This window comes from Choloepus didactylus, chromosome 2 (genome assembly GCF_015220235.1).
Source record: "Choloepus didactylus isolate mChoDid1 chromosome 2, mChoDid1.pri, whole genome shotgun sequence".
NCBI lineage: Eukaryota > Metazoa > Chordata > Mammalia > Pilosa > Megalonychidae > Choloepus > Choloepus didactylus.
Genome location: NC_051308.1, coordinates 168,720,420 through 168,745,798, shown reverse-complemented (window position 1 = coordinate 168,745,798; position 25,379 = coordinate 168,720,420). Strand labels below are relative to the sequence as shown.

Sequence of the window (25,379 nt, the reverse complement as noted above, 5' to 3'; positions counted from 1 at the left end):
CAAAAAAATGAAGTAGATTAGAATTTGATTATGGGTGGCCTTTACTAGGAAACAGAGATTCTTAGGAGTTAGTTAACAAAAGCGGTGATGAGGCCTGAACTAGGATGGGCACAACGGAAATGAAGTCTTGGGAAATATGGGAATCAGTTACATTTCTGGCTTGCATTGGGGTTTTTATTAGCTTTCACAAAGAGGTATTCAAACCTGGACAGTTTTGGAAAAACAAAATCCCAGCTTCATAACAATCACAACAGCCAATTCAGAACTCAGGGGTAATTTGAACAGAAAGTGAATCTAAGTAGAGTGTTTCAGGCAGACGTTTATTGTCAACGTTCATTCGCTGGGCCAGGAGTTTTAGGCTATTTCCAAGGACACTCTCCACATCCATACACACAGGTGGTAATAAACCGCCTTTGAAATATTCAGAAAGGACGAGTTTTCCGAAGTAAATTTCCCTGTTTGTTTAAATTTCTCGAAACACAAAACTCCGGCCACTTTAGGTTCCGCGTTCCACAGTAAAATGTACTCTGAATCCTTAAGGAAGAAAAGACTTGTGTTGGAGACTATTACCGGGTCAAGATCGTCGTGGCCGTTGCCCCCTGCCGTCCGACCAAAGGCTGCCGCGGCGCCCTCTCACCCAGATTCCGGTCCTGACCCGAACCACGCCCGCTCCTCCCTCCGCGCCTCTCGGTTACCCTGTCCCCGTCCCTCTCGCCCGCTCCCCGCCTCGCAGCTTCTCCGCCGCCCCTCCCTCGGGTTCCCTCTCCGCACCGCTATCAACCTCAGTTTCTTCCAGAGAAGGACAGAGGACTCAGAGGAGCAGAAGGAAGCGAAGTCTTTTGGCCGCCTCTCGGGACCAGTCAGGCCTCGCAGTGCCACTACACCCCCCGCCTAAGATCGCCCAAGGTGTCGGCGAGGGTCACAGAACCGAACTTTGGAGAGCACGCGCACGCGCCCCTACCCCCCTTCCCCGCCCCCTGCTTCTCACACGCAGACCCTCGCGTCTGTCACGTGGCGTCCTGCCCCCCACCCCCACCCCCACGCCCTTGCATCTCTCCCAAGTCCCTCCCCAGTGGGCGGAACTAGATGGATTTACTTGCGCTCAAGTAAACCGAGTGCCTCGACTCTCCCTAGTGCGCTGGCGTCTGAGTAGGAGGACCTGGAGCCGACATGGCAGCGACATTTAGCCGAAGCTGCGGGGTGAGAGGGAGATGTGGGCTGAGGTGGGGTTGGGGAACGGATATTGTGATGTTTGGGGAGGTGGGCCCTGGACGGAATGCGATCGGGAGTGGTAGGAAGCCGCGGGTGGCGGGGGAAGCCTGCCTCGGGGTCCCTTACCTCAACTCTAGCCGCTTCCCGGTATTTCGGACCCTCACCGCCTTTCCGCTCCACTCGCTCCTCTCACCAAGACACAAGATGCAACTCAGGAGTTCACTTTCCGGTATCCTTCCGGCAACTCACTCCTATACAAACGACGTCCTATTTCGGAATATTCTTTTTCTTTCTGGCCCGGGAACTCTTAAGATACATGCCCCAGGAATCCTACCCTTCCCCCGAGGTGAACCTGTCTCTGAACGGAGAGATCTCAGAACCACTTATCTAGTTTTGCTTAACTGGCTCAGTAGCAGATCGAGAAAACTCTCCCTACCCGTTCTTTATCCCCAGCCTAGGAAGGATGTCACAAAATAGATGTCATTGTGTCATTGTTGAATATTAGGGTGGAATTCGGACATTGTGTCTTCTATTAAATTAAAATTATTTATTTTATCTTGGGTGCCTGCAAAATCCCGAGTAGAGGAAAATAGAGCAGCTGCTCCTGGCGGTACTTAATACGTTTAATACGCTTTTGGCTTGTAAATATGGAGGAGGAGGCTTCCGTGTTGCTTTCGTTAAAAAACAAAACAAAACTCACCAGAACTTTCGTTGCACTTATCTATATAATCTAGTATTGCAGATTCTCAATAGGTTGTTATTCACTAGATACATATTGGTATCTTAAATGCTATTTATTCAAACATTTAAATGTCATTTAAATTTAAGTTAAGAAAGACGCTTCCCTGACAACAATTCTAATAGATTATTAACCAGTGGTGTTTTTTTGTTTTGTTTTGTTTTGTTTCATTGCTGTACAAATTAATGGGCTCTGAAGGCAGCAATTGGGGGATTTTAAACATTATTTTTAACTCTGACATCAGAAAGAAAGAAGGCTGAGAGATTTCTCAATCTCTCCAACGAAGGACACAGAAAAACAGGACCCAGAAAAATAAGACCTTTTCATCTTTTCTTGACATTAAAGAAAAATCCATAAAAGTAAGGATCTGATATTCCTAAAAATTATGCAAAACTGTTGAAGTATAGCATTGCTATTGCAGATTTAGTGCTTGATTAAAATTGCTGTCTTATGGAGAATTGGAATGCACATTTCCTGGGAAGAGTCTAAAGTGTTAAAACCAGTCTTGTATGGCAGTATGTTTTCAAAAGATTATCTCAGTCATCCCAACAAAGTACCCAGAGGGCTTAACCCCATTTTCCGGATTTGAAAAAAGTCTTTGAGAAGTTCAGAACCTGTCCAAGATCAGGAAGATAGTTGCAGAGCTAGACTCAAATTGAAGGATTCTAACCAAATTCTGAGCTATTTCTATATTTTGTTTCTACTAAGACTCCTCTCTATATTTAAATGCCAAACATTGTTATGAAGAACCTGTTGATGAGCCCTGTTCCCTGACTACGGCTACTTTTGTATTGTTTTATATAATAGATGATTTCCTAAAAATGCACGTGTACACTGACTTTAAGTTATTTTAAATCCACTAAATAATTCCCTATTGAAATTCCCTCAACAGACAATTTTACCTGTTTTGTGAGGTCTGATTTTTGTGTGGTGATGTTTAAATACATTTATGATTCAATCAAGATTTTAGGTCTTGATTTTTGTAGGGTTTTTTTCCCCCCTTCATAGAATTGTGGTTCCACTACCTACTATAGCAGAGTGAACTTAGGTAATTATATTTCACCTCTATGAGCCTCAGTTTCTTCATGTACAAAATAGGAATAAAAATAGTGCCTTAATAATCCTAGGCTTAGTTTGGGAATTCAATGAATTAATACATAGAATGTGACTAAACAAGAATAGGTTAGGTCTTTGATGGGAGAAAGGAGGACCACAGAAACCAAGTTTTACTTCCAAAATGAAAGTAATGAAAATCGCAGCAAAAATGAGTTCATACTCTGAAACTTTTTGAAATTGTGTTTTCAAATTGTAGTATGAGATATGTTATTATTTTAAAGGGGCTATTTAAATTAGGATGATATTTGACACTCTAATTAGGGTCACTTAAAATGTGGGTGATTATAAGCTCCAGTTGTCTACAAAGTGAACAATTTCTGTTTTGAACAACACAAGCAAGTTCGGTTCTTGATCTTTTAGTATTTTGTTCAGCTTCTCTTTACTCTCAGTATCTAGTTTATCAGATTTGGATTCCATCAAAATCTTTGGATGTGTAAATTGTGTAATTTTGTTTGTCTCAAACATTTACTCAAGAGCAACATTGTGTTTTTCATTTTAACTGCCAAAGGTTACCTTTGTGTCCATTAAATTGTCACCAGTTTAAAAATGGATTGCAGAGATAAACAGCATGTATGTATCTGATTATATTCCTTTTTATATATCCTTTTGAATAAATAAGAGTACATTGTAGGTGTTAAGCATAAAAAGACAAGTAGTGTATTAGTAGTTCAGAACTTTTTTTGGTAAAGTACCAGACAGTAAATACTTTTGGCTTTGTGAGCCATATGGTCTCTGTGGCCTCTACTTAGCTCTGCTGTGAAAGCCTCCATAGACAACATGATGTGGCTGTGTTCCAATAACATACTATTTACAAAAACTAGATGCCAGAGTTTGCTGACCCTTGGCTTAGAGAGTACTAAGAATGTGTATAGGCAGCAGCAGAAAATATAGAACATGTTTTTTTATTAATTTGTTTTTATTTAGAGTGAGGTATCTTAGAAACGGGATCTTCCAAGTAGGAGATACATGAGCGGCATACCTGAGCAGTTCATAGGGACACGGATCAAAGTTGATAGACTAGGCAGCTCCATAATACAGAAGAATTCCATCCTATTGTCCCCACCCCAGATCTCCAGTCACCAAAGTCCTAGCAGCTTATAGGTAAGATTTCCAGAATAGCAGCATAAGTCTACTACTTCCCCTGGCTTCTTTGTCCTGGGAACCCTCTACTTCAGTTGTACAAATACCACTGATAAGTTTTATTTTTTTTACTTTTCAAAGTATTTCCTCTATGATACATGTTGATATAACTGTTAATTGGATTACTAGAGAAATCAAATTATAGTTGAAAGCATTTAAGAAATGGTGCCTTAAAAAGCTGTGTTTTTGAGTATGACCAAACAAGTTACCGTATTCACTTTTAATTGTCAGTAATCTCTTATTTGATTAATATTTAATTTAACAAATTTATTTTAATGAAATTATTCTTACAGGTCCTGAGAAGTATTTCTCATTTTTACTGGAGATCACAACATACAAAAGCTGCCCTACAACGTGAACCCAGAATCGGTTTTAATTTTGGTATATATGATCTGTCCATTGACTTTACACTTATGTTTGTTATACATATGCAGTTCTGTATGTGTATTTATCTGGAATATGTTTGGTAAATAGACTTAATAATGTCTGACAATGAGTAGGAACAATCAACATCCACAAATTGTTCTTGATCTTCTTTTCTTCAGTGGCATGCTACCTTACTCATAGATCTGTGGTAGCAGTATACATACATATATATTCCTTCCCATTTAGCTGAGTAAATAGCCCAAAATAAATTATAAATTTACTGATGTATAGATAGTCTTCAGCTTAGATATTTGAATTCAACAAATATTTTTAAAATATATAGTAGGTACGCAGTGCTCGGTGCCTAGTAATAGGATAAGGCCTGTTTTGGTCATAATATATCAGAACTGTAGCTTTAGTGCTACTAGATGGGAGTTCAGTCTGGGACCCAGGAGCCATGAGGTGTCAAAGAGAAAAAGAAGAGGATTTTCCTTCCCTTTTTCTTTATAATGTGAGACCGCAGCCAAAAAAAAAAAAAAAAAAAGAATAGTAATCCTTATCTTTGGCATCTTTTGCCTCTTAAAGTATTTCTTGCTTCAAAATTATCATCTTTCCTCCAGAAAAAACCATTTTCTCAGTTCACTTGACCTTAGAAAATAGTAAAAGGCAGCTAACTAGCTTACACCCAGGTACAGATGACAGCTTCATAGCTCTCTAGGGTGATGGGTTTTTGGTTTTTGTTTTATTTTTTACAGTTGTTAGTTCCTTTTATAAAGGTTTAAAGACAGAATTCAATGAAGATTTTCAAGCATGTGAGGATAGCAATTTGGGGTGATGGATCTTACTTCTCTATGAGATATAAGCATTGGTGCGCTGGTATTGCTGTCTAATTTTAGCTTGTCACATACAGAGCCTACTCAGTAGTAAAAGATTAGCAGGGATGTTATATGGTAGTTAGCAGGAAGAGACAGATACAAGTGTTTAAGAGGGAGATTGTGAAATGCAACGGCAGAGTAATAACACGACCAGCTACATCAGGTTCCTTATGTATAAAATGGGGATAATATTTACAACACAGGATTTCTTTGATGATTAAATTACATGATATATGTTAAGTCCCTAGCATGTAGTGAATGGATCTAAGTAGTTTCTCAACAAGTAAGACAGTTGATCACTGCCATCCCTACTCTTTACCCACCCACAAACTTGGCATGGACTGACAACAATCGAATAAGATTGTGATATAGAGAACACTGGATGACAACTCTAAACATATTTCTACTACCAGTTCATTACAAGACTGTGGGGCTATCACTTCCTCACTCTGGGCTTTAGTTTCCTTATTTTTAAAATGATGGCATAAACCATTCAGTTTGGCAGCAAAATTTTAATGCCTTTTGTATTTTATTTCTCACAACTTCTTGCAAATAATTATTATAGCCTTAAACATAACCTTGCTTATTTTTTCACCTTTGCTTCTGTTCTCAATCTTCTTGCCCTAAATACCAATACCTCTTTTAAATCCCACCTATTCTTTGTTGTTCATTGCAACTACATTAAAACCCTATGATAACATGGATTTGAAACTGCGCAATTAATGATCAACTCCAGTCCTCAATCCAGCCACCATGTTCATTTCATTAGTTTTATACAACTCCATATATTAAGTAATTGAATTGTTTGAATACCGCTTAACTAGCGTTATAGCAAGGTTTTATGTCTTTATCTTTTGAAAAACCTTCCTCAATCACATTTACCAGTTGCTGCATTCTAATTCACAGACTTAACTTATATAACTTTAAAGGAGGAGTAAAATTTACATTATGTTGGTATTCTTATATGAAGTTTTGAAACAAATTTTATTTGTTTTGTGGTCACTGAGTGTGTTTCATCTCCCTAGTTAAACTGGTTCTTGAGATCAGGAACATGCAAATTTCATAGGACTTTTTTCTTCATCTCATTGCCCTATTGTAATGTTTTCTAAATAATTTTCCCTTAGAACTCACTGAACAACAAAAAGAATTTCAAGCTACTGCTCGTAAGTTTGCCAGAGAGGAAATAATCCCTGTTGCTGCAGAATATGATAAAACTGGCGAGGTGGGTATATACATTTTAAGGAGAAAAAAACCTTTTACATTTTAACAAAATCATGTAAATTTTAAATGTGTTTTAACTGGCTTTCTTTTTCTTCTTTTTTTTTCTTCTTTAGTACCCTGTTCCCTTAATTAAAAGAGCCTGGGACCTTGGTTTGATGAATACACACATTCCAGAGAGTTGTGGTAAGCTTTCTTCACAATTTTAACCCTGGAATGCAAATGAACAAGAAAAATTTTGAAATTCTACCCAGTCATTCTGAGTATTAAATGGATTTCAATCTTTGTCTCCATGTTCAGAATTCAGTATTTACCTGCTTTTTAAGAGCCCTGTACTCATTCTTAGAGACATTTTTCCTTCTTGATAACTTGTTCCAACCTTAACTTGATCCTAAACCTAGGTGACTTCTCTCTATAGAGTTGTTCAATTTGTTGCATTTTAGTCCTACCATCTATTTTTTTTTTTAATTCAGTTTTATTGAAATATATTCACAAACCATACAGTCATCCATGGTATACAATCAACTGTTCACAGTATGATCATATAGTTATGCGTTCATCACCACAATCTATTTCTGAACATTTTCCTTACATCAGAAAGAATCAGAATAAGAATAAAAAATAAAAGTGAAAAGAGAATACCCAAACCATCCCCCCATCCCACCCTATTTGTCATTTAGTTTTTACTCCCATTTTTCTACTGATTTTTTTTCAATTTTTTAACTTTGTTTATCAAAAAATTAAAAACAAACAAGCAAACAACAACCAAAAAAACCGCACAACATTTCAAACAAAGCAATGGATTAAGGAAAACAAATAACCTAAAATAACTACTTTGCTTCCAATATGTTCCTACCATACCCCAAGAAAATTAATAAACCATGTCCAAACAGAGGAGTAAGAAAAACAAATAATCTAAAATAACTACATTGCTTCCAACATGTTCCTACCATACCCCAAGAAAATTAACAACCCCTAAGAAAACAAAGGAATAAGAGAAAAAAAAACCTAAAATAACTCTATTGCTTCCAACATGATCTTACTGTATCCAAGAAAGCTTACAAACCATAATCATTCCTGAGCATTCCCATAACATTGAGATTACCCTCCATAGTTTATCTGTTCTTATTAGATTATCATTCCCCCTCCACTAATTGGTATCTCTAGGTCCCCTACATTCTACAGTATAAAACATTGTACATTTTTCACAGAATTCACATTAGTGCTAACATACAATATCTCTCTTTTTGTGCCTGGCTTATTTTGCTCAGCATTATGTCTTTTTTTTTTTTTTAATCTTCATTTTATTGAGATATATTCATATACCACGCAGTCATACAAAACAAATCGTACTTTCGATTGTTCACAGTACCATTACATAGTTGTACATTCATCACCCAAATCAATCCCTGACACCTTCATTAGCACACACACAAGAATAACAAGAATAATAATTAGAGTGAAAAAGAGCAATTGAAGTAAAAAAGAACACTGGGTACCTTTGTCTGTTTGTTTCCTTCCCCTATTTTTCTACTCATCCATCCATAAACTAGACGAAGTGGAGTGTGGTCCTTACGGCTTTCCCAATCCCCTTGTCACCCCTCATAAGCTACATTTTTATACAACTGTCTTCGAGATTCATGGGTTCTGGGTTGTAGTTTGATAGTTTCAGGTATCCACCACCAGCTACCCCAATTCTTTAGAACCTAAAAAGGGTTGTCTAAAGTGTGCGTAAGAGTGCCCACCAGAGTGACCTCTCGGCTCCTTTTGGATTCTCTCTGCCACTGAAGCTTATTTCATTTCCTTTCACATCCCCCTTTTGGTCAAGAAGATGTTCTCCGTCCCACGATGCCAGGTCTACATTCGTCCCCGGGAGTCGTATTCCACGTTGCCAGGGAGATTCACTCCCCTGGGTGTCTGATCCCACGTAGGGGGGAGGGCACTGATTTCACCTTTCAAGTTGGCTTAGCTAGAGAGACAGGGCCACATCTGAGCAACAAAGAGACATTCGGGAGGAGGCTCTTAGGCACAACCATAGGGAGGCCTAGCCTTTCCTTTGCAGCAACCGTCTTCCCAAAGGTAAAACCTGTGGTAGAGGGCCCAACCCATCAAACCACCAGTCCCCTATGTCTGTGGTCATGTTAGCAACCATGGAGGCGGGGTAGGCGAATACCCCTGCATTCTCCACAGGCTCCTCAAGGGGGCACTACACCTTTTTTTTTCCTTGTTTTTTTTTTTTTTTTTTAACTTTCCCTTCTTTTTTAAATCAACTGTATGAAAAAAAAGTTAAAAAGAAAACAAACATACAATAAAAGAACATTTCAAAGAGACCATAACAAGGGAGTAAGAAAAAGACAACTAACCTAAGATAACTGCTTAACTTCCAACATGTTCCTGCTTTACCCCAAGAAAGTTACCTAATATAGCAACATTTCTGTGAACTTGCTCCTACTATATCCATCAGAAATTAACAGACCATAGTCATTCCTGGGCATCCCCAGAACGTTAAATAGCTTATCTGTTCTTCTTGGATTATTGTTCCCCCTTCCTTAATTGCTCTCTATTGCTAGTTCCCCTACATTCTACATTATAAGCCATTTGTTTTACATTTTTCAAAGTTCACATTAGTGGTAGCATATAATATTTCTCTTTTTGTGCCTGGCTTATTTCGCTCAGCATTATGTCTTCAAGGTTCATCCATGTTGTCATATGTTTCACGAGATCGTTCCTTCTTACTGCCGCGTAGTATTCCATCGTGTGTAGATACCACATTTTATTTATCCACTCATCTGTTGAAGGACATTTGGGTTGTTTCCATCTCTTGGCAATTGTGAATAATGCTGCTATGAACATTGGCGTGCAGATATCTGTTCGTGTCACTGCTTTCCGATCTTCCGGGTATATACCGAGAAGTGCAATCGCTGGATCGAATGGTAACTCGATGTCTAGTTTTCTAAGGAACTGCCAGACTGACTTCCAGAGTGGCTGAACCATTATACAGTCCCACCAACAGTGAATAAGAGTTCCAATTTCTCCACATCCCCTCCAGCATTTGTAGTTTCCTGTTTGTTTAATGGCAGCCATTCTAACCGGTGTTAGATGGTATCTCATTGTGGTCTTAATTTGCATCTCTCTAATAGCTAGTGAAGCTGAACATTTTTTCATGTGTTTCTTGGCCATTTGTATTTCCTCTTCAGAGAACTGTCTTTTCATATCTTTTGCCCATTTTATAATTGGGCCGACTGTACTATTGTCATTGAGTTGTAGGATTTCTTTATATATGCAAGATATCAGTCTTTTGTCAGATACATGGTTTCCAAAAATGTTTTCCCATTGAGTTGGCTGCCTCTTTACCTTTTTGAGAAATTCCTTTGAGGTGCAGAAACTTCTAAGCTTAAGGAGTTCCCATTTATCTATTTTCTCTTTTGTTGCTTGTGCTTTGGGTGTAAAGTCTAGGAAGTGGCCTCTTAATACAAGGTCTTGAAGATGTTTTCCTACATTATCTTCTAGGAGTTTTATGGTACTTTCTTTTATATTGAGATCTTTGGTCCATTTTGAGTGTAGGGGGTGAGGTAGGGGTCCTCTTTCATTCTTTTGGATATGGATATCCAACTCTCCCAGCCCCATATGTTGAAAAGACCATTATGACTCAGTTCAGTGACTCTGGGGGCCTTATCAAAGATCAGTCGGCCGTAGATCTGAGGGTCTATCTCTGAATTCTCAATTCGATTCCATTGATCTATATGTCTATCTTTGTGCCAGTACCATGCTGTTTTGGTAACTGTGGCTTTATAATAAGCTTCAAAGTCAGGGAGTGTAAGTCCTCCCACTTCGTTTTTCTTTTTTAGAGTGTCTTTAGCAATTCGAGGCATCTTCCCTTTCCAAATAAATTTCATAACTAGCTTTTCCAAGTCTGCAAAGTAGGTTGTTGGAATTTTGATTGGGATTGCATTGAATCTGTAGATGAGTTTGGGTAGAATTGACATCTTGATGACATTTAGCCTTCCTATCCATGAACATGGAATATTTTTCCATCTTTTAAGGTCCCCTTCTATTTCTTTTAGTAGAGTTATGTAGTTTTCTTTGTATAGGTCTTTTACATCTTTGGTTAAGTTGATTCCTAGGTACTTGATTTTTTTAGTTGCTATTGAAAATGGTATCTTTTTCTTGAGTGTCTCTTCAGTTTGTTCATTTCTAGCATATAGAAACATTACTGACTTATGTGCATTAACCTTGTATCCCGCTACTTTGCTAAATTTGTTTATTAGCTGTAGTAGCTGTATCGTCGATTTCTCAGGGTTTTCTAGATATAAGATCATATCATCTGCAAACAATGACAGTTTTACTTCTTCTTTTCCAATTTGGATGCCTTTTATTTCTTTGTCTTGCCGGATTGCCCTGGCTAGCACTTCCAGCACAATGTTGAATAACAGGGGTGATAGCGGGCATCCTTGTCTTGTTCCTGATCTTAGAGGGAAGGCTTTCAGTCTCTCACCATTGAGTACTATGCTGGCTGTGGGTTTTTCCTATATGCTCTTTATCATGTTGAGGAAGTTTCCTTCAATTCCTACCTTTTGAAATGTTTTTATCAAAAAGGGATGTTGGATTTTGTCAAATGCTTTTTCAGCATCTATTGAGATGATCAATTGATTTTTCCCTTTTGACTTGTTAATGTGTTGTAATACATTGATTGATTTTCTTATGTTAAACCATCCTTGCATGCCTGGAATAAACCCCACTTGGTCATGGTGTATGATTTTTTTAATGTGTCTTTGGATTCGATTTGCAAGTATTTTGTTGAGGATTTTTGCATCTATATTCATTAGGGAGATTGGCCAGTAGTTTTCCTTTTTTGTAGCGTCTTTGCCTGGTTTTGGTATTAGATTGATGTTAGCTTCATAAAATGAGTTAGGTAGTGTTCCATTTTCTTCAATGTTTTGAAAGAGTTTGAGTAAGATTGGTATCAGTTCTTTCTGGAAAGTTTGGTAGAATTCCCCCGTGAAGCCATGTGGCCCTGGGCATTTATTTGTGGGAAGATTTTTGATGACTGATTGGATCTCTTTGCTTGTGATGGGTTGGTTGAGGTCTTCTGTTTCTTCTCTGGTCAGTCTAGGTTGTTAATAAATTTCCAGGAAATTGTCCATTTCCTCTACATTATCCAGTTTGTTGCCATACAGTTGTTCATAATATCCTCTTATAATTTTTTTAATTTCTTCAGGATCTGCAGTTATGTCACCTTTTTCATTCATTATTTTGTTTATATGGGTCTTCTCTCTTTTTGATTTTGTCAGTCTAGCTAGGGGCTTGTCAATCTTGTTGATCTTCTCAAAGAACCAACTTTTGGTGATATTTATCCTCTCTATTGTTTTTTTGTTCTCTATGTCATTTATTTCTGCTTTAATCCTTGTTATTTCTTTTCTTCTACTTGGTTTAGGATTGGTTTGCTGTTCATTTTCTAGCTTCTTCAGTTGATCCATTAGTTCTTTGATTTTGGCTCTTTCTTCCTTTTTAGTATATGCGTTTAGTGCTATAAATTTCCCCCTTAGCACTGCTTTTGCTGCATCCCATAGGTTTTGGTATGTTGTGTTCTCATTTTCATTCGTCTCTATATATTTAGCAATTTCTCTTGCTATTTCTTCTTTAACCCACTGATTGTTTAGGAGTGTGTTGTTTAACCTCCAGGTATTTGTGAATTTTCTAAGTCTCTGATGGTTATTGACTTCTAATTGTATTCCATTGTGGTCAGAGAATGTGCTTTGAATAATTTCAATTTTTTTAAATTTATTGAGGCTTGTTTTATGTCCCAGCATATGATCTATTCTGGAGAAAGTTCCATGAGCACTAGAAAAGTATGTGTATCCTGGTGATTTGGGATGTAATGTCCTGTATATGTCTGTTAAATCTAATTCATTTATCAGATTGTTTAGGTTTTCAATTTCCTTATTGGTCTTCTGTCTGGTTGATCTATCTATAGGAGAGAGTGATGTGTTGAAGTCTCCCACAATTATTGTGGAAACATCAATTGCTTCCTTTAGTTTTGCCAGTGTTTCTCTCATGTATTTTGTGGCACCTTGGTTGGGTGCATAGACATTTACGATTGTTATTTCTTCTTGCTGAATTGCCCCTTTTATTAGTACGTAGTGGCCTTCTTTGTCTCTCAAAACATCCCTGCATTTGAAGTCTATTTTATCTGAGATTAATATTGCTACACCTGCTTTCTTTTGGCTGTAGCTTGCATGAAATATTTTTTTCCATCCTTTCACTTTCAGTTTCTTTGTGTCCCTGTGTCTAAGATGAGTCTCTTGTATGCAACATATTGATGGTTCATTTTTTTGGATCCATTCTGCGAATCTATATCTTTTAATTGGGGAGTTTAATCCATTTACATTCAACGTTATAACCGTGAAGGCATTTCTTGAATCAGCCATCTTATCCTTTGGTTTCTGTTTGTCATATTTTTCCCCTCTGTCTATTAATATCCTTTATTGTACCCATACCGAATCTCTTTAGTACTGAACCTTTCTCCAAGTCTCTCTGTCCTTTCTTTGTTTCTCTGTGTGTAGGGCCCCCTTTAGTATCTCCAGTAGGGCAGGTCTCTTGTTAGCAAATTCTCTCAGCATTTGTTTGTCTGTGAAAAATTTAAGCTCTCCCTCAAATTTGAAGGAGAGCTTTGCTGGATAAAGTATTCTTGGCTGGAAATTTTTCTCACTCAGAATTTTAAATATATCGTGCCACTGCCTTCTCGCCTCCATGGTGGCTGCTGAGTAGTCACTACTTAGTCTTATGCTGTTTCCTTTGTATGTGGTGAATTGCTTTTCTCTTGCTGCTTTCAGAACTTGCTCCTTCTCTTCTGTGTTTGACAGTGTGATCAGTATATGTCTTGGAGTGGGTTTATTTGGATTTATTCTATTTGGAGTTCGCTGAGCATTCATGATTTGTGTATTTATGTTGTTTAGAAGATTTGGGAAGTTTTCCCCAACAATTTCTTTGAATACTCTTCCTAGACCTTTACCCTTTTCTTCCCCTTCTGGGACACCGGTGAGTCTTATATTTGGACGTTTCATATTATCTATCATATCCCTGAGGTCCATTTCGATTTTTTCAATTTTTTTCCCCATTCTTTCTTTTATGCTTTCATTCTCCATTCTGTCATCTTTGAGGTCACTGATTCGTTGTTCAACTTCCTCTAGTCTTGTACTATGAGTGTCCAGAATCTTTTTAATTTGGTCAACAGTTTCTTTAATTTCCATAAGATCATCCATTTTTTTATTTAGTCTTGCAATGTCTTCTTTATGCTCTTCTAGGGTCTTCTTGATTTCCTTTATCTCCCGTACTATGGTCTCATTGTTCATCTTTAGTTCTTTGAGTAGCTGCTCTAGGTGCTGTGTCTCTTCTGGTCTTTTGATTTGGGTGCTTGGGCTTGGGTTATCCATATCGTCTGGTTTTTTCATATGCTTGATAATTTTCTGTTGTTTTTGGCCTCGTGGCATTTGCTGAACTTGATAGGGTTCTTTTAGGATTTGTAGACCAATTGAAGTCCTTATGTCTAATTTATCAGATCTACAGCTTCGTGGAGTACACTTTCTCTAACTAACCAGCAGGTGGCGTCCACGAGCCACCTGTTCTCCACAAGCCAGTTCTCCCCTGCTTAGCCTTTTTGGTGGGTGGGGGAGTGAGTCTTGTGGGGTCCAATTGGTATACCAAGCTTGCGTGTGTAGTTGGTGTTGCCTGCCCTGTATATGGGGCGTGTTTCTGGGCAGTCAGGGGGGGGGTGGCTTTAACAATCAAATCTCCCTGGTGATCCTAGAGTTTTAAAGCGGCTGCAATAGTCTAATCCTTCAGTTCAGTCCTGCCACAGTTTGTCTCTGCCAGTGACCCACAAGTCCTTGGTATTGGCGTATGGCTCCTGAGACTTGCAAGTGGGCCCCTCTTCCAGGCTGTGCACCCCGGGTCCTCTGTTGAGGGATGACTGTGCTATGTCATCCCCCAGGGCAGTTCTGGGCTGCTGGGCTGTGTAGGGAGGCTCCCAGTCTGCTGAAACGATGGCTGAATGGGGCTTTGTTAATTCACACTGCTCCACCTTCCCAACTCTGGGACAATCAGCTGAGGTTGCAGGGAAGGCTAATGTCCATGCCCAGTTTTGTGGTGTGTGCCTGTTATTTGAAGCACTTCCGTCACACTGGGTTGTCTGGGGCAGTTCTGGGGTATGGGGCTGGTGATGGGCAGGAGTGTTTCCTGTCCACCAGGATGATGGCTGTGAGCGGACACCCCCCTTTTCTTGGGAAGTTGTGGTGTTTAGTGAATTTTCTCAGTCACTGGATTTTTGCGTTTTGTCTCAGAGCTCTCCTAGTTCTGCTCTTGACTTGACCTGCCCAAATAGCAAGTCTTTGAAGCTTTCTGTATTGGGCTTCTTAGATTAATTGTTTTAGAAAAAGAAAAAAGGATTAAAAAAAAACAAAAACAAAAACAACAACAACAACAAAATGGGCCCTCTTCAGAGATCTAATGGGTTATTGAAATGCTAAGAGACAAAGCAAGCAGGGCCATTAAGGAAAGGTCCACAGGGCAGAGAGATCAGCTTTTCTTCAGGATTTGCATATGCGCCTCAGGGCCCTTCCCCTTTCTATGTTCACCAGAACTCCAAAAATCCTCCGCTTTTATTTTGGAGTTTTTCGTGTTGTTTTTTTTCTATGCCTGTCTCCTCTCTGCTGGGCTGGCTGCTCTCAGATTCTCTGGTGTCTGGTCTCAGTCTATCTATGGTTGGAGTTTGAATCAGTAGAATGAGTTTTCGATAAGGGCTGCCACTGCAGTTCTCCCTTCTCCTTCCCGGAGCTGACAGCCCCTCCTCCCACGGGACTGAGCCTGGCAGGGAGGGGCGCGGGTCCCCTGGCCACAAAAACTTACAGATTTCGCTGGTCTCAGCAGTTCCACGTTTTCATGAGTGTTGTATGAAGTATGCCCAAAGTCAGATTGCTCTGTGGTGTCCAGTCCACGCAGTTCTTGGCTTTCTACCTACTTTCCTGGAGGAGTAACTAAAACATACAGCTCACCAGTCTGCCATCTTGCCTCACCCTTCCCTACCATCTATTTTTATATTTTGTGGAGACCTTTTTTCTGTGAGACTGTTATTCCTTTGCTTCCCTCAAACTTTTAGCAGAGTTGAATCAAGTTTTTAAAAATGAAGTCTAAACAGGAATATGGATAACCATTACAAATTGTAATAGAATTTTCTGAAATTTTAAAAATTATTTTAGGAAAGCTTAAGTTACACTGGTAGCCAGAACACATTTTTGTTTCTTTTGTTGTAGATACTGTATTTGCAAATTTGCTTAAAACAAATTAGATGATATGAGAAGTAATTAGAATATTTCACCTTTATTCCTGTGGCGATGCAATGCATATTTTAATTGACTCTTAAAACATTCTGTTTCTGTAGGGGGCCTCGGTCTTGGAACTTTTGATTCTTGTTTAATTACTGAAGAGATGGCTTATGGATGTACAGGGGTTCAGACTGCTATTGAAGGAAATTCTTTGGGGGTAAGTTCCTTGGAAAATTAATTGCCTAACTGAGTTGTTACTAATGAGACAGTTACTGCTAGTTTAGGTTTGACAGGAGTGCATACCTGTAATGTTCATGATCATTTATCTATAAAATAAAATTTCACTATGGAACTTTTTTTCTCACTGAATTACATTCAAAATTTAGAGAGTGCCTAATGGAAAGTAATTCCAAGATAAAATAAAAGTTTTCTTTTTCCTCTACCCAACCTTATTCGTAGAAGCTTTCTCTGAATTATATTATCATTAGCAATATTTTTTACAGTCTTGGTCTTGGAATTTTGACACTTGCCTTATTGTCAAAGTATTAACCTGACTCAGTGAATTTTTCTCGTCTTCCCGTCTCTGAGTATTTTCCTGATTTATTGAGTTAGTCATGAGTTCTATCTTGAGTTCATATAGTTTATTGTGTCTAGTGGTAACTAAACTGGTTTTAATAAAAATGTTGGCAGAACGTAGTGTTTTTTTGAAAAGAAACACATCATTGTGCAGTGAAGCTTGCAAGGCTTGATCATTCTGTTCCTGTTGTCTTGTAGTCCTTGTTGTCTTTGTGGTGATACTGTGCACTTTGGCTTCTGCTTCAGTGGCAGTTGTTAGGTAAGAGCAGTGTCTGAAGCCAGCAGCAGGAAAAGGACTAGGTTGGTTTGCTGCTACGGGTGACAGTGCTGAAATTGAGTGAGCAGTTCTTAGAAGCCTGATCATACATATCAAGTTACATACCCTAAATTTAATTCTTTATTTGTTACCTTGTACTCTAGTAGATTGTTACTCATCACATTTCCAACAAGTCCTATATATAACTTACTAAATTTATAAAAATACTTGTATTAGTAGAATTATTTCCTCATGGTTTAGCTCTGTAACTTAAAGGCAGAATAAAAGGCCAATTCTCTGGACTTACCCCTTAGGAGAAAAAAGTAAGCATTTTGTTTTGAATTATAGCATCTCTGAACTTACATATTGTATAAAAAATATTTTGATTTTTTTTTTAATGTCAATTTTCTTTGATAGCAAATGCCTGTTATTATTGCTGGAAATGACCAACAACAAAAGAAGTATTTGGGGAGGATGACTGAGGAGCCACTGATGTGTGTGAGTATGTGTAACTGCTGCTTTATTTTATAGTTAAAGATGAGAACAAGGGTATGATTTCTCCTTTTCAAAGTATGTGTATACATTGTGCCATAATACATTAAAACAAATTTACCAGCTGATTTTTAAGTTAAAAATTAATCCTCAAATCTTCCGTTTGCATGAAATGAGAGAAAATTGAAAGTATAATATTGAGGACTTTGTGAAAGAAAGAGCATATTTCAGTAGAATAATGTTTCTGGGATGCAAAAAAAATGTCACAATAAGCCCTGATTATTTCCAGTGAGCTGTCTCCTGAATGGAGCCACTTGTAGTTCAAGAACTTAGGTCTGTCAGGAAGTTCAGATAGTGAACATAAGACAATAGATGTTTGAACTAGTAGTCTTTTAAGTTAATAAGAGATTAAATGGTGAATATGTAACTGAAGAGATATGAATTCATTTCTTGAATGACTGAGTTACTTGGGGAGAGTAGTTATAGATTTTATTTAATTGCCTGAGAGCTACTCAATAAAATTTTTTATTTGATTTTTTAAAGATATAATTATATATACTAAGGTTCTGTTCTGAAGTGTTCTTTACATAAGAATTTTTACCTGCTTGTTTGTTATTCTAACAGATCTCAACCTAGGGTGTGATTGTGATTTTGAAGTATAGTAAATTGAGCTAATTGTGAGAATTGGGCTGAAAGAGTAGAAAGTAATATTTGAAAATGAATTTTTAAAGTTAATTTCAAATACCTAAATTTCAGGTACTGCATAATAAAGGCATTTATAATATTTTCTAAGTGTTTAGTATTTTTTCCCAACAAATGAGAGTTTAAATTAAACATTCTCAAAAATATCCAAAGTGGTGTGAAACATCTAGATTTTTCTCCTTTATGTATAGTAACTTGAAATAGGGCAATAAATTGAAACATAGATGTGCTTAGGAGAATCTACCTCCATGAACTGGTAAGAATATTTGTAATTTTCATATTTCTTATAAATAGGTATTTCTAAAATATTTGAGAGTCTTTAAATGTAGTTCAGGTATTTCAAACATTTCTTTGGCTGTTTTGCTTGATATTAATACAATCAGACTGTAGTTTCTGTTTAAGTTTTGGTACCTTCTGAATTAATAGAGGTTTTACTGTATTGTTTTCCTGTTAGTGCACAGTGGCAATAACTGTACTCAAAATATAAAGGCAAGGATAAAAATAAAAATATTCAATAGGTGCAGTAATTAATAAAGTTTACTTTACAGTGAGATTCAGTTAATGATTTAAATCCCAATAAGAATTTTTAAAATTGTACTACATAGGCTTCATAAATAAAAACCTGTGTCCTAAATATCTTTCTACTAAAAAGAAGAAACTTTAAAAAAATAAAGTATACATTCTGATATGTGTAGGGGTTGTTGAACTGAAGGAATATATGTCTGTTAAGCTATAACAAATGGAACTTCTTTTATCTTTTAGTGCTACTGTGCTTTAAAGAAAACCAAATCCCTAACCTGCAAAAAGGTGTCAAAATTTGATGGCAGAAATAGTTGACATAATTTGAGGGAAAAGAAAATGTATAAACTTAGAAAAAAGAAATTGTACTTCATGTAACATTGTGCTTAAACTTCTAAAAACTTTTCTGACTGTAAAATTACATAGTCTAGAAAGTTTAGAGAGGCTTAAAGATGAATGAAAATACCTATTATCCTTCAGATATGAAGTTAGCTGGTATGACTGTCTTGTTGTATTCCTTATTAGACTTTTTAATATATAAGTGTGTTTTTGACAATTAGTTATACTATATATGCAGTTTTGTATCCTTTTTAAATTAATGTGAGCATTTTCCTATGCTCATAAATCTTCTGTATTACTGTATAATATGTTGCCATGTAATGGATGTACTGTAAATATTTCACTGTTTCCTATAATTGAATATTTAAATTCTCTTTTAAAAATGATATCATAGTAAAAATTGTTACAGAAAAAATGGATACAAGTGTTTTGATTTAACTCTATAGTAAAGATATATTTATGTTGTTATATATTCATGACAATCTCTTACCTGATTATGTGGTCAGATATATTCTTGTTGAGGAAGAGAATGCAATGATAAATAAAGCAACACTTCAGTTATTTTTAAGGATCATTTAGTGCCATAAATTTTACCTGAAATTGAAATAATTATATTTGAATGATATATATATAGCTATATATATATGGTTATATATTTTATATATAATGGTAGAATTAGAAACCACATTTCTTTTTAAAGATTGGGTTAAATCTTTTAAGCATTTTCCCCCTAAAATATAGGTAGTATTAGATGATTAGAACCAAATATTAAACTGTTAGGGCAGGCTTATTAAAGGTGAGATACTCAGTTAATTCATTTTTCTAAACATAGTCTTAGAACCTAGAAGTCTGTGTAAAAAGCCTCAGTGGTAAAGAAAGCTCTTGTTATAAAATAATGCATTTCCAGTGGAGCTAGGAAACAGCTAGAAAGTTAACAGTGAAAGAACACTGAACTTTTCAGCTACCAAGACCTGGCTTCAAGTCTTGGTTCTGCCACATACTAACCGTGTGATCCTGTATACTTACTTAACCTCAAATTCTCTGAAAATGGGAAATAGAATATCTAAAAGTATTGTAGTAAAGATAATTATAAAACCATAAAAATATTTATGTTTTTGTAAGGATGTCATCAGTTAGTGAGCTCCTTTTGCAAAAATGCATTGGAGACATTTCTTTCATGCCTAAAAACCAGGGAAATCTTTGTTTCTGTTTAACTGTTAGTAATTCATTAATTAATTTACTCAGTATCTAAGTTACCTGCTATATGCCTGACTTCAACTTATGGACAGTGTGAATCTTATACTGTTTTTCTGTTTTGGTAACCAGGAAGCCTAAAGCCAGGTTTTTAGTTCACCTTTAGTAATTCTTTGAAGCTGAAATCGTGTTGCTGCATACTATTTTTCTTTCTGATTTTCTTTAATTTCTCCTCATCCTGATTTTTTTAAACATATATTATATAAACTGTCTCAAGACCCTTTAAAATGTGGTTCATACAAATAAAATTTAGATATTTTAATATTTAAAATAAATGCAAAAGCCCACGGTGCAAAAATAAGGTGATAGTGTTTTTATCACTAATAAAAGAACTGTATAAAACCACTCTCATTCATTCAAATATTATACTACTGTGTACCAGATGAACTGGGAATAAAATAGTGAACATGACTGGTCCCTGCTTGCAAGGAATTACCAATCTGGTAGACCTTTGGATCCTTACCCGTAATCTATTAACTTAGAATTTCTGCATAAAATAGGTTACTGATTTGATTTAACTTGTTTTTCTAGTTTGCTGGCAACATTTAGATGTTGAAAGTCAAACTGGTTAAAATAGTGGGGATGGGAAATGCTAGAGGCATTTATTATTTTATTAATCATTTATTACTAGACACTAGGTATACCAAGAGGAGTAAGTACCATGCCTAGCTTCAAGAAGCTCTGATGCAGCATAAGAGGGAAACACATGAATGACTATATTGTTTATAATACTATATAATACTGTGTAGTATGATAAAGAAGGAACTAAGGTTCAGTGGAAACAAAAAATGAAGACTTATCCAAACAGGGTTAGAAAAATTAACTTCAATTCCTAAGAAACTACCAAATAAGAAGTCAAGATCTCTGAAGAACCATCAGTGACAAATCCTTTTGTATAGAAACAAAAAGGCCCATACAGTCCATAAGGTGTAAAAACTTTGCCATGTTATACAGTAGAGATATGTCTAATAGCAAATTTTTTAAAAAAAGAATTCAAAGATAGTTGAAACAAAATTTTGGTCCTTTAAAGGGTTATCTTATGTAGACAGTTCATTTGTGTAAATACCTTATTCTGTTATGATGCTGAACATATCATTGACTCGTAGGAGAGTAATCTAATCGAGTTAACTCCTGTGGCACCTGAATCTCCTCTACATCATCTCTGTCAAAAGGCTATGTATCTCATATTTTTATATTTCAAGTTGCTGGGAGTCACCACCTTTTGAAGAAGTTCTATTCAGGGGATCTCTGCTGTTAGAACACTCTTTTCTAGACTGCATGCTCTTGAGAGAAAAGATCGTGTCATTTTAAAAATCTTACCTCCTCATAGCATATAATAGATGTTCAATAAATGTTTGAATGATTGCACTGTAGTTTTCCCTTATCAATTATAAATATTTCTCTCCCTTTGCTATATCATGTGTATCTTATCTTTTCTAAGCTATTTATCCCAAATTTTGTCATCTTTTCTTCATACAACATAGTAAAGACATCACTTTTTTTTAGTAAACACTGACCCAAATATATTATAGAGCTAAATACAGTATTTTAGTATGATCGAATCAGTATAGAGTGGTACCATCACCACTCATTTTAGATACTGAACATTATAATTGCAACTTATACCATAGCAGTGTTAATTCACATACTTTTTTTTTTCTTTATTAGTGAAATTGTAGGTTTATTAAACAATCATGCATAAAATACAGGATTCCCATATACCACCCCCCACTAATACCTCATGGTGGAACATTTTATTGCAATTAATGATAGCACATTTTTATAATTATACTGTTCAAGTCCATGGTTTAACAGGGTTCACTGTGTCATGCAGTTGAATGGATTTTCTTTTTTAATTTTTATTGTTATATATATAATCTAACATTTCCTCTTTTATTCATATTCAGATATATTTTTAGTGCAATTAATTGGAGTCCCAATTTTGTGCTACCATCACCACCATTCATTTCCAAAACATTTCCATCATTCCAAATAGGTATGCTGTACATTTTAAGCCTTACCTTCCCGTTGCCTATCCTATCCCATCCCCTGATCACTTAAATTCTAGATTCTGATTCTACAAGTTTCCTTATTCTAATTGTTTCCAAAACAGTGGGATCATACAGTATATGCCCTTTTGTGTCTGGCTTATTTCACTCAACAGGATGTCTTCAAGGTTTATCCATGTTGTCACATGTATCAGGATTTAATTGCTTTTTACAGCTGAATAAGATTCCGTTATATATATATACACATACATACACACACACACACACATACAAATCACAATTTATTAGTTCATCAGTTGATAGACACTTGGGTTGCTTCCATCTTTTGGCAATTGTGAATAATACCACTGTGAAATTCAGTGTGCAAGTATCTGTTTGATTCCCTGCTTTCAATTCTTTTGGGTATATACTTAGTAGTAAGATAGGCAGGTCATAAGGTACATCTATATTTAGCTTTCTGAGGACCTGCCAAACCATTTTTGACAGCAGCTGCACCATTTTACATTGCCACCAGCAATGAATGAGTGTTTCTATTTCTCTGCATACTTCCAACACTTGGAGATCTTCCACTTTTTTTTTTTTTTTATCTTCATTTTATTGAGATATATTCACATACCACGCAGTCATACAAAACAAATCGTACTTTCGATTGTTTACAGTACCATTACATAGTTGTACATTCATCACCTAAATCAATCCCTGACACCTTCATTAGCACACACACAAAAATAACAAGAATAATAATTAGAGTGAAAAAGAGCAATTGAAGTAAAAAAGAACACTGGGTACCTTTGTCTGTTTGTTTCCTTCCTCTATTTTTCTGCTCATCCATCCATAAACTAGACAAAGTGGAGTGTGGTCCTTATGGCTTTCCCAATCCCATTGTCACCCCTCATAAGCTACATTTTTATACAACTGTCTTCGAGATTCATGGGTTCTGGGTTGTAGTTTGATAGTTTCTGGTATCCACCACCAGCTACCCCAATTCTTTAGAACCTAAAAAGGGTTGTCTAAAGTGTGCGTAAGAGTGCCCACCAGAGTGACCTCTCGGCTCCTTTTGGAATTTCTCTGCCACTGAAGCTTATTTCATTTCCTTTCACATCCCCCTTTTGGTCAAGAAGATGTTCTCCGTCCCACAATGCCAGGTCTACATTCCTCCCCGGGAGTCATATTCCACGTTGCCAGGGAGATTCATTCCCCTGGGTGTCTGATCCCACGTAGGGGGGAGGGCCTTCCACTTTTTTTAATAGCAGGAATCCTAATGGGCATTTAATGGTATCTCATTAAGATTTTGATTTGCATTTCCTTGATGGCTAATGATGTTGAACATCTTTTCATGTACTTTCTGGCACAAGCATTTTTATATCTTCTTTGGAGAGATGTCTGTTTAAGTCTTTTGCCTGTTTTTTAATTGGCCTGTTTATCTTTTTATTGTTAAGTTTAAGGATTTCTTTATATATTCTGGATACTAAACCCTTATCAGATATGTGGTTTCCAAATATTGTCTCCCATTGTGTAGGTTGTCATTTTACTTTCATGACAAAGTCCTTTGAGGAACAGAAGTTTTTAATTTTGATGAGATTCCATTCATCTATTTTTTCTTTTCGTGCTTATACTTTAAGTGTCGAAGTCTAAGAAATCATTGCCTAATGCAGGATCCTAAAGATGCTTCCTTACATTTTCTTCTAGGAGTTTGATAGTTCTGATTCTTATATTTAGGTCTTTGATTCATTTGGAGTTGATTTGTCTGAAGGGTGTGAGGTAGGAGTCTTCATTCTTTTGCAAATGGAGATCCAGTTTTCCCAGCAGCATTTGTTGAAGAAACTATTCTTTTCCAATTGTGTGGTCTTTGCCACCTTGTCAGAAATTAGTTGGCTGTAAATGTGAGGGTTGATTTCTGAGCTCTCAGTTCTATTCCATTGGTCTGTATGTCTGTCCTTGTTCTAGTACCATGCTCTTTTGATTACTGTGGCTTTGTAATAAGTTTTAAGATCAGGAAGTGTGAATCCTTCAACTACATTCTTCTTTTTCAATATGGTTTAGCTATTTGGGACCTTTACCCTTTCATATAAATTTGACAGTTGGCTTTTTCCATTTCTAGAAAGAAGGTTGTTGGAGTTTTGATTGGGATTGCATTGAATCTTTAAATTACTTTTGTTAGTATTGACATCTTATGATATTTAGTCTTCCAATCCATGAACATGGGATATACTTCCCTTAATTTAGGTCTTCTTTTATTTCTTTTAGCAATGTTTTTTAGTGTTCTGTGTACAAGTCTTTTACATCCTTGGTTAGATGTATTCCTAGATACTTGATTCTTTTGGTTGCTATTGAAGATGGAAATTTGTTTTCTTCATTTGTTCTTCCGATTTTTCACTGCTTATGTATAGAAGCACTACCTGTGCTTTGATGTTGATCTTGTACCCATAACTTTGCTGAATTCATTTACTAGCTGTAGGATTGTTGTGGATTTTTTTCAACATTTTCTGCATGTAGGGAAAATATTCCCTACATATCATCTGCAAACAGGGAAAGTTTTACTTCCTTTCCGATTTGGGTGCCTTTTATTTCTTTTTTTCTTTCCTAATTCCTGTAGCAAGAACTGCCAGTACAATGTTGAATAGCAGTGGTGACAGTGGGAATTCTTGTCTTGTTCCTAATCTTAGAGGGAAAGCTTTCTTTTTACCTTTAAGTAGGATGTTACCTATGGGTTTATGTATATATGTGTGTATATACATATACATATACATATACATATACATATACATATACATATATATGCCCTTTATCATGTTGAGGAAGTTTCCTTTTATTTTTAGTGTTCTGAGTGTTTCTTTCAAGGAGGGGAGCTGGCTTTTTCAAATGCCTTTTCTGCATCAGTTGAGGTTATCATGTGGTTTTCTTTCATTCTGATAAAGTTGTGATTACATTGATTTTTTTTATGTTGAACCAGCCTTGCATACCAGGGATAAATCCCATGTGATCATGGCTTATAATTCTTTTTCTATGCTGTTTGATTCTGTTTGCTAGTATTTTGTTGAGGCTTTTTGCATCTATATTCATAAGAGATACTGGTCTGTAGTTTTCTATTGTTGTGGTATCTTTATCTGGCTTTGGTTAGGAGGGTGATATTGGCCTCATAGAATGAGTTAGGGAGTGTTCCCTCCTATTTAATTTTTTGGAAGAGTTTAGACAGAATTGGAGTTAAATCTTCTTGGATTGTTTTGTTAAAATTCCCTAGTGAAG

At 36.5% G+C, this 25,379-nt stretch overlaps 1 protein-coding gene across 2 annotated transcripts in view; it reads left to right on the top strand.

The window, feature by feature from the left end:
- Window positions 1-1,051: 1,051 nt before the first annotated feature.
- Window positions 1,052-25,379, top strand: part of ACADM (acyl-CoA dehydrogenase medium chain) — a 54,436-nt gene continuing 30,108 nt past the window's right edge. Inside the window, exons 1-6 of one of the 2 annotated variants that reach the window (XM_037826897.1) lie at window positions 1,052-1,200; window positions 4,501-4,588; window positions 6,573-6,670; window positions 6,783-6,852; window positions 16,103-16,203; window positions 17,236-17,316. In XM_037826897.1, the coding sequence (XP_037682825.1) occupies window positions 1,171-1,200; window positions 4,501-4,588; window positions 6,573-6,670; window positions 6,783-6,852; window positions 16,103-16,203; window positions 17,236-17,316 (468 nt within the window). In that variant the 5' untranslated portion in view covers window positions 1,052-1,170. Of the gene's footprint in view, window positions 1,201-3,594; window positions 3,638-4,500; window positions 4,589-6,572; window positions 6,671-6,782; window positions 6,853-16,102; window positions 16,204-17,235; window positions 17,317-25,379 lie in introns of those variants that run through there. The other variant, XM_037826898.1, reaches the window with a different exon arrangement.